General features: G+C 49.1%; 1 protein-coding gene across 3 annotated transcripts in view; it reads left to right on the top strand.

Annotated features, from left to right (window-relative positions):
- The window catches only part of taf2 (TAF2 RNA polymerase II, TATA box binding protein (TBP)-associated factor), a 51,301-nt gene that overhangs the window by 2,129 nt on the left and 34,967 nt on the right, over positions 1–14,205 (top strand). For all 3 annotated transcript variants that reach the window (XM_042317379.1, XM_042317378.1, XM_042317377.1), the window contains exons 3-11: positions 802–962; positions 1,592–1,710; positions 2,175–2,316; positions 3,069–3,300; positions 4,777–4,961; positions 5,471–5,584; positions 6,758–6,857; positions 10,253–10,338; positions 11,671–11,806. In XM_042317379.1, coding sequence (XP_042173313.1) covers positions 802–962; positions 1,592–1,710; positions 2,175–2,316; positions 3,069–3,300; positions 4,777–4,961; positions 5,471–5,584; positions 6,758–6,857; positions 10,253–10,338; positions 11,671–11,806 — 1,275 coding nt within the window. The remainder of the gene's footprint in view (positions 1–801; positions 963–1,591; positions 1,711–2,174; positions 2,317–3,068; positions 3,301–4,776; positions 4,962–5,470; positions 5,585–6,757; positions 6,858–10,252; positions 10,339–11,670; positions 11,807–14,205) is intronic.

Below are 14,205 nucleotides of genomic sequence, written 5' to 3'. Positions count from 1 at the left end.
GCTGTAGGCTATATCCCTGTTGTATCTGTAGAACCTAGCTGTAGGCTATATCCCTGTTGTATCTGTTGAACCTAGCTGTAGACTATATCCCTGTTGTATCTGTTGAACCTAGCTGTAGGCTATATCCCTGTTGTTGAACCTAGCTGTTGGCTATATCCCTGTTGTATCTGTTGAACCTAGCTGTAGGCTATATCCCTGTTGTATCTGTTGAACCTAGCTGTAGGCTATATCCCTGTTGTATCTGTCCTGTAGGCTGTTGTTGTATCTGTTGAACCTAGCTGTAGGCTATATCCCTGTTGTATCTGTTGAACCTAGCTGTAGGCTATATCCCTGTTGTATCTGTTGAACCTAGCTGTAGACTATATCCCTGTTGTATCTGTTGAACCTAGCTGTAGGCTATATCCCTGTTGTATCTGTTGAACCTAGCTGTAGGCTATATCCCTGTTGTATCTGTAACCTCTGTAGAACCTGTTGCTGTAGGCTATATCCCTGTTGTATCTGTAGAACCTAGCTGTAGGCTATATCCCTGTTGTATCTGTAGAACCTAGCTGTAGGCTATATCCCTGTTGTATCTGTAGAACCTAGCTGTAGACTATATCCCTGTTGTATCTGTTGAACCTAGCTGTAGGCTATATCCCTGTTGTATCTGTAGAACCTAGCCACATGACTGAGAACCAAACATATTTCTACTGCGAGACATTGAAAACAACAGTATAAATATGTGTAGTCTTAGTCATTTGGCCGTGTATAACCGGTCTAGTTTCTCATCCATGTCAACGGACACACCCCTCTATTTGACAGGGCTTTGTGGAGCTGACCATCTTCCCAACTGTGGTCAACCTGAACCGGATCAAACTCAACAGCAAGCAGTGCAGGATCTACAGGGTCCGAGTCAACGACCTCGAAGCCCCATTCATTTACAATGACCCTACTCTAGAGGTCTGCCACCACGAGTCCAAGCAGTAAGTCCTCATACACACACGGTCAGGTATTCATAACTCTCCATGAAGGAAACAGAAAACAACAGTACATCTCCATCCTCCAGTACATCTCCATCCTCCAGTACATCTCCATCCTCCAGTACATCTCCATCCTCCAGTACATCTCCATCCTCCAGTACATCTCCATCCTCCAGTACATCTCCATCCTCCAGTACATCTCCATCCTCCAGTACATCTCCATCCTCCAGTACATCTCCATCCTCCAGTACATCTCCATCCTCCAGTACATCTCCATCCTCCAGTACATCTCCATCCTCCAGTACATCTCCATCCTCCAGTACATTTCCAACAGTACATCTCCATCCTCCAGTACATCTCCATCCTCCAATGTTCTCCTTGGTTCTTTCTGATGTTTTCACAAGAAACAATGACTGGGATGTGTGGTTGTTTTATCTACCTTAGTGGAAGGCACACTAAGTTGCTCTGGATAAGAGTTCCTGCTGAATGACAAATGTGTGTAAAGTCGAGTGAGGAGGACAGGAGTAATCAAGGAGAAGACTTGAGATTCACCCCCTTGTATTACACAACTACTTTCAGAACACTGACCTGCAGTAAGTCCTCACCTCCTCCCTCCTCTCTGTCCCTTGCAGGAGGAACCTGAACTATTTCTCCAGTGCCTACACAGCAGCAGTCAGTGCTGTGGACCCAGATGCAGGACACGGCGAGCTGGTCATCAAAGTCCCCTCGGAGCTGTGGAAGCAAGGAGACGGTGAATACAGGACCTCGTCTTGTTCCAGTCAAATGGTGTCTCTGAATTGGGTTCATCTACATTATGACCTTCTTTGGTGAATGCTGACCTCGTCTTGTTCCAGTCAAATGTTGTCTCTGAATTGGGTTCATCTACGTTATGACCTTCTTTGGTGAATGACTGACCTCCGTTGTATCTGACTTGAGTCTTGGGACTTGAGTCTTGGGACTTGAGCCTTGGGACTTGAGCCTTGGGACTTGAGTCTTGGGACTTGAGTCTGTAGTTTGAATATAAAGGTTCAAGGCGTATTCTGATAGCCCGGTTGGTCCTCGATCTGTTTATACAGTACCAACACACCTGGAACCAGGCTAATGTCCTGCAATGCTCTTAGCTTAATGCATATAGCATCAGGAAGCTTTAATGTATTGTTTATGGACAATTGAACTTAGTGCCCTGTAAATAAATGACTGTTTCTATGTCTTCAGAGATGAATGTGCTGAAGGTGTACATAGAGTTCTCTCTGGACCAGCCTAAAGGAGGCCTTCACTTTGTGGTGCCTGACGTAGAGGGGAGCATGGCTGAGAGAGGAGCACACGTCTTCTCCTTCGGATACCAGAACTCCACAAGGTGGGGAGGGAGACATTGATTGATGTCATATTGAGACTTTTATTCTCTGTGCTGTCTGGGCTGGCCTGGTGTATCTCTCTGTCATTCTCTCTCTCTTTCTCCCTCTCTCTTTCTCCTCTAGCTTCTCTTTCTCTCTGTCATTCTCTCTTTCGCTCCCTGTTCTGTCTCTCTCTGAACTCTGCCTCTCTCTTCTCTTTCTCTCTCTGTCTCCTCTCTCTTCTCTTTCTCTCTGTCATTATCTATCTCCCTGTTCTCTCTCTCTCTGTCATTCTCTCGCTCTCTCTGTCATTCTCTCTCGCTCTCTCTGTCATTCTCTCTCGCTCTCTCTGTCATTCTCTCTCGCTCTCTCTGTTATTCTCTCTCGCTCTCTCTGTCATTCTCTCTCGCTCTCTCTGTCATTCTCTCTCGCTCTCTCTGTCATTCTCTCTCTCTCTCTGTCATTCTCTCTCCTTCTCTGTCATTCTCTCTACTTACTCTCTGTCATTCTTCTCTCTCTCTCTGTCCCCTGTCTGGACTCGCTCTCTCTGTCATTCTCGCTTGGAGTTCTCTGTCATTCTCTATGGTAGCTGTCTCCTGTCATTCTCTCTCTCTCTCTGTCATTCTCTCTCTCTCTCTCTGTCATTCTCTCTCTCTCTCTCTGTCATTCTCACTCTCTCTCCTCTATGTAATACTATCAGATATGTTGTCACAAGCCTCATCCTTCCTTGCTCCTTGACTACTTACACTCTTGTCCACCGGTCTTCCTCTCCCAGGTTCTGGTTCCCCTGTGTGGACTCGTACTCTGAGCTGTGCACCTGGAAGCTGGAGTTCACAGTGGATGCCTCTATGGTAGCTGTGTCCTGTGGGGACTTGGTAGAGACTGTCTATACCCATGACATGAGGAAGAAGACCTTCCACTACGTCCTCCCCATCCCCACCGCCGCCTCCAACATCTCACTGTCTGTCGGACCCTTTGAGATCCTGGTCGAGCCCTACATGCATGAGGTACTGTGTGTGTGGAAAAGCATTGCATAGAAACCCAGCATTACCCATCACAATGGATTTAGTAGAAGCCAGTAGGGTGTTCTGAAAGGAGAATGGATTTAGTAGAAGCCAGTAGGGTGTTCTGAAAGGAGAATGGATTTAGTAGAAGCCAGTTTAGTAGAAGCCAGTAGGGTTTCTGAAAGGAGAATGGATTTAGTAGAAGCCAGTAGGGTGTTCTGAAAGGAGAATGGATTTAGTAGAAGCCAGTAGGGTGTTCTGAATGGATTTAGTAGAAGCCAGTGGATTTTAGTAGAAGCCAGTAGGGTGTTCTGAAAGGATTTAGTAGTAGGGTGTTCTGAATTTTAGTAGAAGCCAGTAGGGTGTTCTGAAAGGAGAGTGGATTTAGTAGAAGCCAGTAGGGTGTTCTGAAAGGAGAATGGATTTAGTAGAAGCCAGTAGGGTGTTCTGAAAGGAGAATGGATTTAGTAGAAGCCAGTAGGGTGTTCTGAAAGGAGAATGGATTTAGTAGAAGCCAGTAGGGTGTTCTGAAAGGAGAAAGGATTTAGTAGAAGCCAGTAGGGTGTTCTGAAAGGAGAAAGGATTTAGTAGAAGCCAGTAGGGTGTTCTGAATGGATTTAGTAGAAGCCAGTAGGGTGTTCTGAATGGATTTAGTAGAAGCCCGTAGAGGCAGGCAACCATGTTGGGTAAAATATGTTGACATATTTACACTGAGTGTACAAAACATTAGGAACACCTTCGTCGGGCCATGGACTCTACAAGGTGTTGAATGCGTTCCACAGGGATGCTGGCCTATGTTGACTCCAATGCTTCCCACAGTGGTGTCAAGTTGGCTGGATGTCCTTTGTGTGGTGGACCATTCTTGATCCACACGGGAAACTGTTGTGTGTGAAAAACCCAGCAGCGTTGCAGTTCTTGACACAAATCGGTGCGCCTGGCACCTACTAGCATACCCTGTTCAAAGGCACTGAAATATTTTGTCTTGCCCTTTCACCCTCTGAATGACACACACACACAATCCATGTCTCAATTGTCTCAAGGCTTAAAAATCCTTCTTTAACCCGTCTCCTCCCCTTCATCTACACTGATTGAAGTGGATTAAACAAAGTGACATCAATAAGGGATCATATCTTTCACCTGGATTCACCTGGTCAGTCTGTGTCATGGAAAGAGCAGCTGTTCTTAATGTTTTGTCCACTCAGTGTGTATTTAAGCAGATTTCCTTTCCGCCTACGACCACTAGGTGGAGAATGACTCATTATACTGTGTAAGTTGAAGCAGCGTCAAGGATGTGTGAATCAGTCTGGGAAACTCGGCGTGTGATGCTGACATATTGTCCAAGATGGTTTCTCTTCAAATATATGTTTGGATAGAATAGAATACAACAGAAACAGAATAAGTGTATTCTCCCCCCCCCAGAGGGAACCTCTGTAGTGTTGCTGCGTTGACACCTGTTAAAGATATTTCCCCTTTTCCCAGGTCACCCACTTCTGTTTACCCCAGCTCCTGCCCCTGTTGAAACACTCCATGTCCTACCTGCATGAGATCTTTGAGTTCTACGAGGAGATCCTGACCTGTCGATATCCTTACTCCTGCTTCAAGACTGTGTTTGTGGACGAGGCCTACGTCCAGGTGTCTTCCTACGCGTCGATGAGCATCTTCAGGTGGCTACAGTCTCTTGTGTCTAGTCCTGATGCCGATCTTTATGTGGCTTTTACTCTCCATCAACAACACATTTTTACTTTAGAACCATGTTTCACAACGTTTGGATGTTTGCATTGTATTGTGGAAACTTCTCACTGTTTGTTTTAACTTTTTACATTTTCCACGAGTTTGTCACTGAAAATATTTCGATTAGGAGGTCCAATTAAATTCAGGTTTATTACGTCAATATTAACTCGGTTAAGACCTGCACCTCAGGTGCTTTTGCAGTTTCCCTCGGTGTCAAAGAACAGCTCTCCTCAACCATTCATTTCTCGCTTTCTCTTTTCATAATGCTGACTTGTTTTGGCAGAAGTCAAACTGAAAATGGTTTTTCTTCTCCCTTACCCCCTCTCCCTCATCCTTCTCTCTCTCTTGCCCTTCTCTCTCTTCCCCTCTCCCTTACCCCCTCTCCCTTATCCCTCTCTCTCGCCCGTCTCTCCCTTACCTGTCTCTTCCTCTCTCCTCTCAGTACTAATCTGCTCCACAGTGCCATGATCATAGACCAGACCCCCCTGACCAGACAGTGTTTAGCTCAGGCCCTGGCCCAGCAGTTCTTTGGCTGCTTCATCTCCAGGATGTCCTGGTGAGTAACGTACTGAGTAATACCTGACGGAATATAGTGGAGTGGTGGAGCAGCCTACAGACACCACACACACACACACTCTCTCACACTCACGTCAAACGTAAGAAGCACTCCTGGTTCAACCTATGAGCTCGTCGGTAACCTATGAGCTCGTCGGTGACCTATGAGCTCGTCGGTGACCTAGGAGCTCGTCTGTGGCCTAGGAGCTCGTCGGTGGCCTAGGAGCTCGTCGGTGGCCTAGGAGCTCGTCGGTGGCCTGGAGCTCGTCGGTGGCCTAGGAGCTCGTCGGTGGCCTGGCCTCGGTGGCCTAGGAGCTCGTCGGTGGCCTAGGAGCTCGTCGGTGGCCTAGGAGCTCGTCGGTGGCCTAGGAGCTCGTCGGTGGCCTAGGAGCTCGTCGGTGTTATTTGGATTTGTTTCCCGAAGAACAGCGTGGTAACTGTGGGTTCTTATCCAGATTTCTAGAAGTCAAGTACAGAGAGATTATTTAAATTATATTTCATCATCGTATTCAGTACCAGGCATAAATTGAGCAAAGCTTTGGCATAGCTGAGAGTGTCTCAGTATGATGAATCTGTGTATGTGTTTGGCAATGTGTCTACAGCTGGGGGGGGCTCTTGGCAAAAGTGCTCTTGCTGTCAGTTGGGGAGGCTGAGGTTTCACGACGTCTTCAAAGGATCACTGCAAACAATGGACCCCCTGTCTCATTAAGTGTTTAAAACTAAGTCAGATGTGGAAGCTCCACTTAGTCTTATTTATTTTTCTTGTAGAAAAAGCCCCAGTTGTGTAAGACCTCAGAGAAGTCGAACAGGCCTTTCTCTTTTTGATACGAAAGACCTGTCACCTGCTTGCAATTCATCTTGTGGTTTCATTTCTTTTCAAGCCTGTAATTGAAGTCAGCTTGTTTTCTGAAACGGCTCGTATCCAGCTTGTAAAGAGAGGTTGAGCACTTTCTGTGTGTTACAGATGTTCACATGATTTCATCTCATTTACATGAAGCTACGGCCAGTATTCATTAAATTAGTCTGAGGTAAAAACCACCATGGTTGAATAAAGTATATTGTTTCTCTCTCTGTGTGGGTAAGTTAGTAAATGTCTGCCAAACGGGTTAAAATGAAGTCATTGTGTGTCGTCTGGCCCGATCGCCTTACCTGCTGTCTGGTCTGTGTTCTGTAGGGCTGATGAGTGGGTGCTGAAGGGGATCTCTGGCTACATCTATGGTCTGTACCTGAAGAAGACCTTTGGAGTGAACCAGTACCGCCATTGGATCAAAGAGGTAGGGGGTGGAACCAGTACCTCCACTGGGTCAAAGAGGTAGGGGGTGGAACCAGTACCTCCACTGGGTCAAAGAGGTAGGGGGTGGAACCAGTACCTCCACTGGGTCAAAGAGGTAGGGGGTGGAACCAGTACCTCCACTGGGTCAAAGAGGTAGGGGTGGAACCAGTACCTCCACTGGGTCAAAGAGGTAGGGGTGGAACCAGTACCTCCACTGGGTCAAAGAGGTAGGGGGTGGAACCAGTACCTCCACTGGGTCAAAGAGGTAGGGGTGGAACCAGTACCTCCACTGGGTCAAAGAGGTAGGGGTGGAACCAGTACCTCCACTGGGTCAAAGAGGTAGGGGTGGAACCAGTACCCACTCCACTGGGTCAAAGAGGTAGGGGTGGAACCAGTACCTCCACTGGGTCAAAGAGGTAGGGGTGGAACCAGTACCTCCACTGGGTCAAAGAGGTAGGGGTGGAACCAGTACCTCCACTGGGTCAAAGATGTAGGGGTGGAACCAGTACCTCCACTGGGTCAAAGAGGTAGGGGTGGAACCAGTACCTCCACTGGATCAGAGAGGTAGGGGTGGAACCAGTACCTCCACTGGGTCAGAGAGGTAGGGGGTGGAACCAGTACCTCCACTGGGTCAGAGAGGTAGGGGTGGAACCAGTACCTCCACTGGGTCAAAGAGGTAGGGGTGGAACCAGTACCTCCACTGGGTCAAAGAGGTAGGGTCAAAGAGGTGGAACCAGTACCTCCACTGGGTCAAAGAGGTAGGGGTGGAACCAGTACCTCCACTGGGTCAAAGAGGTAGGGGTGGAACCAGTACCTCCACTGGGTCAAAGAGGTAGGGGTGGAACCAGTACCTCCACTGGGTCAAAGAGGTAGGGGTAAACCAGTACCGCCACTGGGTCAAAGAGGTAGGGGTGGAACCAGTACCTCCACTGGGTCAAAGAGGTAGGGGTGGAACCAGTACCTCCACTGGGTCAAAGAGGTAGGGGTGGAACCAGTACCTCCACTGGGTCAAAGATGTAGGGGTGGAACCAGTACCTCCACTGGGTCAGAGAGGTAGGGGTGGAACCAGTACCTCCACTGGATCAGAGAGGTAGGGGGTGGAACCAGTACCTCCACTGGGTCAGAGAGGTAGGGGTGGAACCAGTACCTCCACTGGGTCAGAGAGGTAGGGGGTGGAACCAGTACCTCCACTGGGTCAAGAGGTAGGGGTGGAACCAGTACCTCCACTGGGTCAAAGAGGTAGGGGTGGAACCAGTACCTCCACTGGGTCAAAGAGGTAGGGGGGAACCAGTACCTCCACTGGGTCAAAGAGGTAGGGGTGGAACCAGTACCTCCACTGGGTCAAAGAGGTAGGGGAACCAGTACCTCCACTGGGTCAAAGAGGAACCAGTACCTCCACTGGGTCAAAGAGGTAGGGGGTGGAACCAGTACCTCCACTGGGTCAAAGAGGTAGGGGTGGAACCAGTACCTCCACTGGGTCAAAGAGGTAGGGGTGGAACCAGTACCTCCACTGGGTCAAAGAGGTAGGGGTGGAACCAGTACCTCCACTGGGTCAAAGAGGTAGGGGTGGAACCAGTACCTCCACTGGGTCAAAGAGGTAGGGGTAAAACCAGTACCGCCACTGGGTCAAAGAGGTAGGGGGTGGAACCAGTACCTCCACTGGGTCAAAGAGGTAGGGGTGGAACCAGTACCTCCACTGGGTCAAAGAGGTAGGGGTGGAACCAGTACCTCCACTGGGTCAAAGAGGTAGGGGTGGAACCAGTACCTCCACTGGGTCAGAGAGGTAGGGGTGGAACCAGTACCTCCACTGGGTCAGAGAGGTAGGGGGTGGAACCAGTACCGCCACTGGATCAGAGAGGTAGGGGTGGAACCAGTACCTCCACTGGGTCAGAGAGGTAGGGGTGGAACCAGTACCTCCACTGGGTCAGAGAGGTAGGGGGTGGAACCAGTACCTCCACTGGGTCAGAGAGGTAGGGGTGGAACCAGTACCTCCACTGGGTCAGAGAGGTAGGGGTGGAACCAGTACCTCCACTGGGTCAAAGAGGTAGGGGTGGAACCAGTACCTCCACTGGGTCAAAGAGGTAGGGGTGGAACCAGTACCTCCACTGGGTCAAAGAGGTAGGGGTGGAACCAGTACCTCCACTGGGTCAAAGAGGTAGGGGTGGAACCAGTACCTCCACTGGGTCAAAGAGGTAGGGGGTGGAACCAGTACCTCCACTGGGTCAAAGAGGTAGGGGTGGAACCAGTACCTCCACTGGGTCAAAGAGGTAGGGGTGGAACCAGTACCTCCACTGGGTCAGAGAGGTAGGGGTGGAACCAGTACCTCCACTGGGTCAAAGAGGTAGGGGTGGAACCAGTACCTCCACTGGGTCAAAGAGGTAGGGGGTGGAACCAGTACCTCCACTGGGTCAAAGAGGTAGGGGGTGGAACCAGTACCTCCACTGGGTCAGAGAGGTAGGGGGTGGAACCAGTACCTCCACTGGGTCAGAGACAGTGTTTCTCAGTGCAACAGGCGTCACTGCAGTCCCTGGTTCGAATCCAGGCTGCATCACATCTGGCCGTGATTGGGAGTCCCACAGGGCGGCGCACAATTGGCCCAGCGTCGTCAGGGTTTTGGCCAGGGTAGTCCGTCATTGTAAATAAGAATTTGTTCTTAACTGACTTGCCTAGTTAAATACAAAATATACTGGTTATGCTGGTCCCACTGCTAAATAAACACATGACTATATTGGTTATGCTGGTCCCACTCTGCCAAATAAACACATGACTATATTGGTTATGCTGGTCCCACTCTGCCAAATAAACACATGACTATACTGGTTATGCTGGTCCCACTCTGCCAAATAAACACATTACTATATTGGTTATGCTGGTCCCAAAATAAACACATTACTATATTGGTTATGCTGGTCCCACTCTGCCAAATAAACACATTACTATATTGGTTATGCTGGTCCCACTGCCAAATAAACACATGACTATATTGGTTATGCTGGTCCCACTCTGCCAAATAAACACATGACTATATTGGTTATGCTGGTCCCACTCTGCCAAATAAACACATGACTATATTGGTTATGCTGGTCCCACTCTGCCAAATAAACACATGACTATATTGGTTATGCTGGTCCCACTCTGCCAAATAAACACATGACTATATTGGTTATGCTGGTCCCACTGCTAAATAAACACATGACTATATTGGTTATGCTGGTCCCACTCTGCCAAATAAACACATGACTATATTGGTTATGCTGGTCCCACTCTGTCAAATAAACACATTACTATACTGGTTATGCTGGTCCCACTCTGCCAAATAAACACATTACTATATTGGTTATGCTGGTCCCACTGCTAAATAAACACATGACTATATGAAGTGTGGTTTTCTCTCAGGAACTGGACAAGATGGTGGAGTACGAGCTGAAGATGGGAGGAGTTCTCTTACACCCGACCTTCGGTGGAGGCAAAGACAAGGACAAGTGAGAGCAGCTCCCTGTTGGTTCGAATGGTCATTTAACATGGCTGATGTATTACATGAGAACCACCTACTTTCAGTGTCAACACACTTTGATATGTGGCTCCAATGAGGGTGATGAATCTGTTTTAAACTGGGTGGTTCGACCCCTGAATGCTGATTGGCTGACCCGTATCCCACGGGTTTGACAAAAACGTGTATTTTTACTGCTCTAATTACGTTGCTGTCCAGTTTATAATAGCAAGAAGGCACCTCGGTGGTTTGTGGTATTTGGCCAATATACCACAGCTGTGTCCAGGCTCTCCGCGATGCGTTGTGGTCAAGAGCAGCCCTTAGCCGTGGTATATTGGCTGTAAACCACACCCCCCTCGTGCCTAATTGCTTAAATCACCTCTTACTTTCAGTGTCAGTCAACACACTTTGATTTGTGGCTCCAATGAGGATGATGAATGTGTTGTCTGTTCTACCAGTTGTAAATGACAGGTTAGATATTCCTGTTGCTGCTGCTGTTGAGGGTGTTGGTCTACAAACCTGTATCTCTCACAGAGAAGTGGTGTTCTAGTTTGAATTAAAAACGCATATGCCGATGTAAAGATTTCCAACTCCCAACGCTGCCGGAGGGTAAAACAACAAGTGAAGAGTGGAGTTTATTCATTCCAGCCCAATAAACCGCTGGCACCATCTCAAGTGTTTGTCATAAATCAGACCTCTTTCTCTCGCTCCTTGAGTGGGCTTGGAGAGAGCTATCGACACGTTATGCCCAACACGTACGCCTGTCTGTGTACCGCCTGTCAATGACTTGGCTAGTAACTTCACGTTGTAGTTTATCTTAACGTTGCTACAGTTTACAAGCTGAGGAGAAGGAGGGAGGATGGAATGAGTTGTTGTTGAGAAGTAGATTTTATTGTCTGATTTTTAATCTTCCTCTCTCTCTTTCTCCCCCCCTCTACTCTTTCTCCTCGTCCTTCACTCTCATCTCTCTTTCTCCCTCCCTCCCTCTCCCCCCTCATCTCTTTCTCCTCATCCCTCACTCTCCCTCCCCCTCCTCTCTCTCCCTCCTCCTCTCTCCTCTCTTTCTCGCTCCTCTCCGTCTCCCCCCTCATCTCTTTCTCCTCATCCCTCACTCTCTCCCTCTCATCTCTTTCTCCCTCCCTTCCCCTTCTCATCTCTTTCTCCTCATCCCTCACTCTCCCTCCCCCTCTCCTCTCTCTCTCCCTCCTCTCTCTCCTCTTTCTCCCTCCTCTCTCCTTTCTTTCTCCCTCCTCTCCGTCTCTCCCCCCTCTCATCTCTCTTTCTCCTCATCCCTCCCTCTCGTCTCTCTCTCTCCCTCTCTTAGCCCTACCCCTCACCTCCACTTCTCCATCAAGCACCCTCACACCCTGTCCTGGAAGTACTATAAGATGTTCCAGTGTAAAGCCCACCTGGTCATGAGGCTCATTGAGAACAGGATCAGCATGGAGTTCATGCTGCAGGTGGGTGATTTTATAATCAATCTAATAATCCATCCATCATCTAGTATGCAGGCTGGTTCTGGTAAACATCTGGCCACACGTGAAGTCTAGTTGTTAAAACACTAATACCTACAGGGATTCAACACTGGAGTTAATACTACACTACAATGCAGAGTCTGGGTCATTCCAGTTCAACTACTACTTTCATGGAGGAAAGCATTTTCAATCCTCAAATCATCCGACCCCATCACTCCATCAGACCCCAGCACTCCATCATACCCCATCACTCCATCATACCCCAGCACTCCATCATATCCCAGCACTCCATCAGACCCCATCACTCCATCATACCCCAGCACTCCATCATATCCCAGCACTCCATCAGACCCCAGCACTCCATCATATTCCAGCACTCCATCAGACCCCAGCACTCCATCATATCCCCAGCACACCATCATATCCCAGCACTCCATCATACCCCATCACTCCACATCATATCCCAGCACTCCATCATATCCCATCACTCCATCATATCCCAGCACTCCATCATATCCCAGCACATCCATCATCATCCCAGCACTCCATCATATCCCAGCACTCCATCATATCCCATCACTCCATCATATCCCATCACTCCATCATATCCCAGCACTCCATCATATCCCAGCACTCCATCATATCCCATCACTCCATCATATCCCAGCACTCCATCATACCCCATCACTCCATCATATCCCAGCACTCCATCATATCCCATCACTCCATCATATCCCAGCACTCCATCATATCCCAGCACTCCATCAGATCCCAGCACTCCATCAGATCCCAGCACTCCATCAGATCCCAGCACTCCATCATACCCCATCACTCCATCATATCCCAGCACTCCATCATATCCCATCACTCCATCATACCCCATCACTCCATCATATCCCAGCACTCCATCATATCCCAGCACTCCATCAGATCCCAGCACTCCATCATACCCCAGCACTCCATCATATCCCAGCACTCCATCAGACCCCAGCACTCCATCATATCCCAGCACTCCATCATATCCCAGCACTCCATCATATCCCAGCACTCCATCATATCCCAGCACTCCATCATATCCCAGCACTCCATCATATCCCAGCACTCCATCATACCCCAGCACTCCATCATATCCCAGCACTCCATCATATCCCAGCACTCCATCATATCCCAGCACTCCATCATACCCCAGCACTCCATCATACCCCAGCACTCCATCATACCCCAGCACTCCATCATATCCCAGCACTCCATCATACCCCAGCACTCCATCATACCCCAGCACTCCATCATACCCCAGCACTCCATCATACCCCAGCACTCCATCATACCCCAGCACTCCATCATACCCCAGCACTCCATCAGACCCCAGCACTCCATCATACCCCAGACCCCAGTACTCCATCATACCCCAGCACTCCATCATACCCCAGCACTCCATCATACCCCAGCACTCCATCATACCCCAGCACTCCATCATACCCCAGCACTCCATCATACCCCAGCACTCCATCATACCCCAGCACTCCATCATACCCCAGCACTCCATCATATCCCAGCACTCCATCATATCCCAGCACTCCATCATACCCCAGCACTCCATCATACCCCAGCACTCCATCATACCCCAGCACTCCATCATACCCCAGCACTCCATCATACCCCAGCACTCCATCATACCCCAGCACTCCATCATACCCCAGCACTCCATCATATCCCAGCACTCCATCATATCCCAGCACTCCATCATATCCCAGCACTCCATCATATCCCAGCACTCCATCATATCCCAGCACTCCATCATACCCATCACTCCATCATATCCATCATCACACTCCATCATATCCCAGCACCATCATCCCCATCACTCCATCATCCATCATATCCCAGCACTCCATCAGACCCCAGCACTCCATCATATCCCATCACTCCATCAGACCCCAGCACTCCATCATATCCCATCACTCCATCAGACCCCAGCACTCCATCATACCCCAGCACTCCATCATACCCCAGCACTCCATCATATCCCAGCACTCCATCAGACCCCAGCACTCCATCATATCCCAGCACTCCATCATACCCCAGCACTCCATCATACCCCAGCACTCCATCATATCCCAGCACTCCATCATATCCCAGCACTCCATCATATCCCAGCACTCCATCATACCCCAGCACTCCATCATATCCCAGCACTCCATCATATCCCAGCACTCCATCATATCCCCAGCACTCCATCATATCCCAGCACTCCATCATATCCCCCAGCACTCCATCATATCCCAGCACTCCATCATATCCCAGCACTCCATCATATCCCAGCACTCCATCATATCCCAGCACTCCATCATATCCCAGCACTCCATCATATCCCATCACTCCAT

This window comes from Oncorhynchus tshawytscha, unplaced genomic scaffold, assembly GCF_018296145.1.
Source record: "Oncorhynchus tshawytscha isolate Ot180627B unplaced genomic scaffold, Otsh_v2.0 Un_contig_1711_pilon_pilon, whole genome shotgun sequence".
Lineage (NCBI taxonomy): Eukaryota > Metazoa > Chordata > Actinopteri > Salmoniformes > Salmonidae > Oncorhynchus > Oncorhynchus tshawytscha.
The sequence above is the reverse complement of the archived record's forward strand: the minus strand, read 5'-3'. Positions and strand labels throughout refer to the sequence as shown.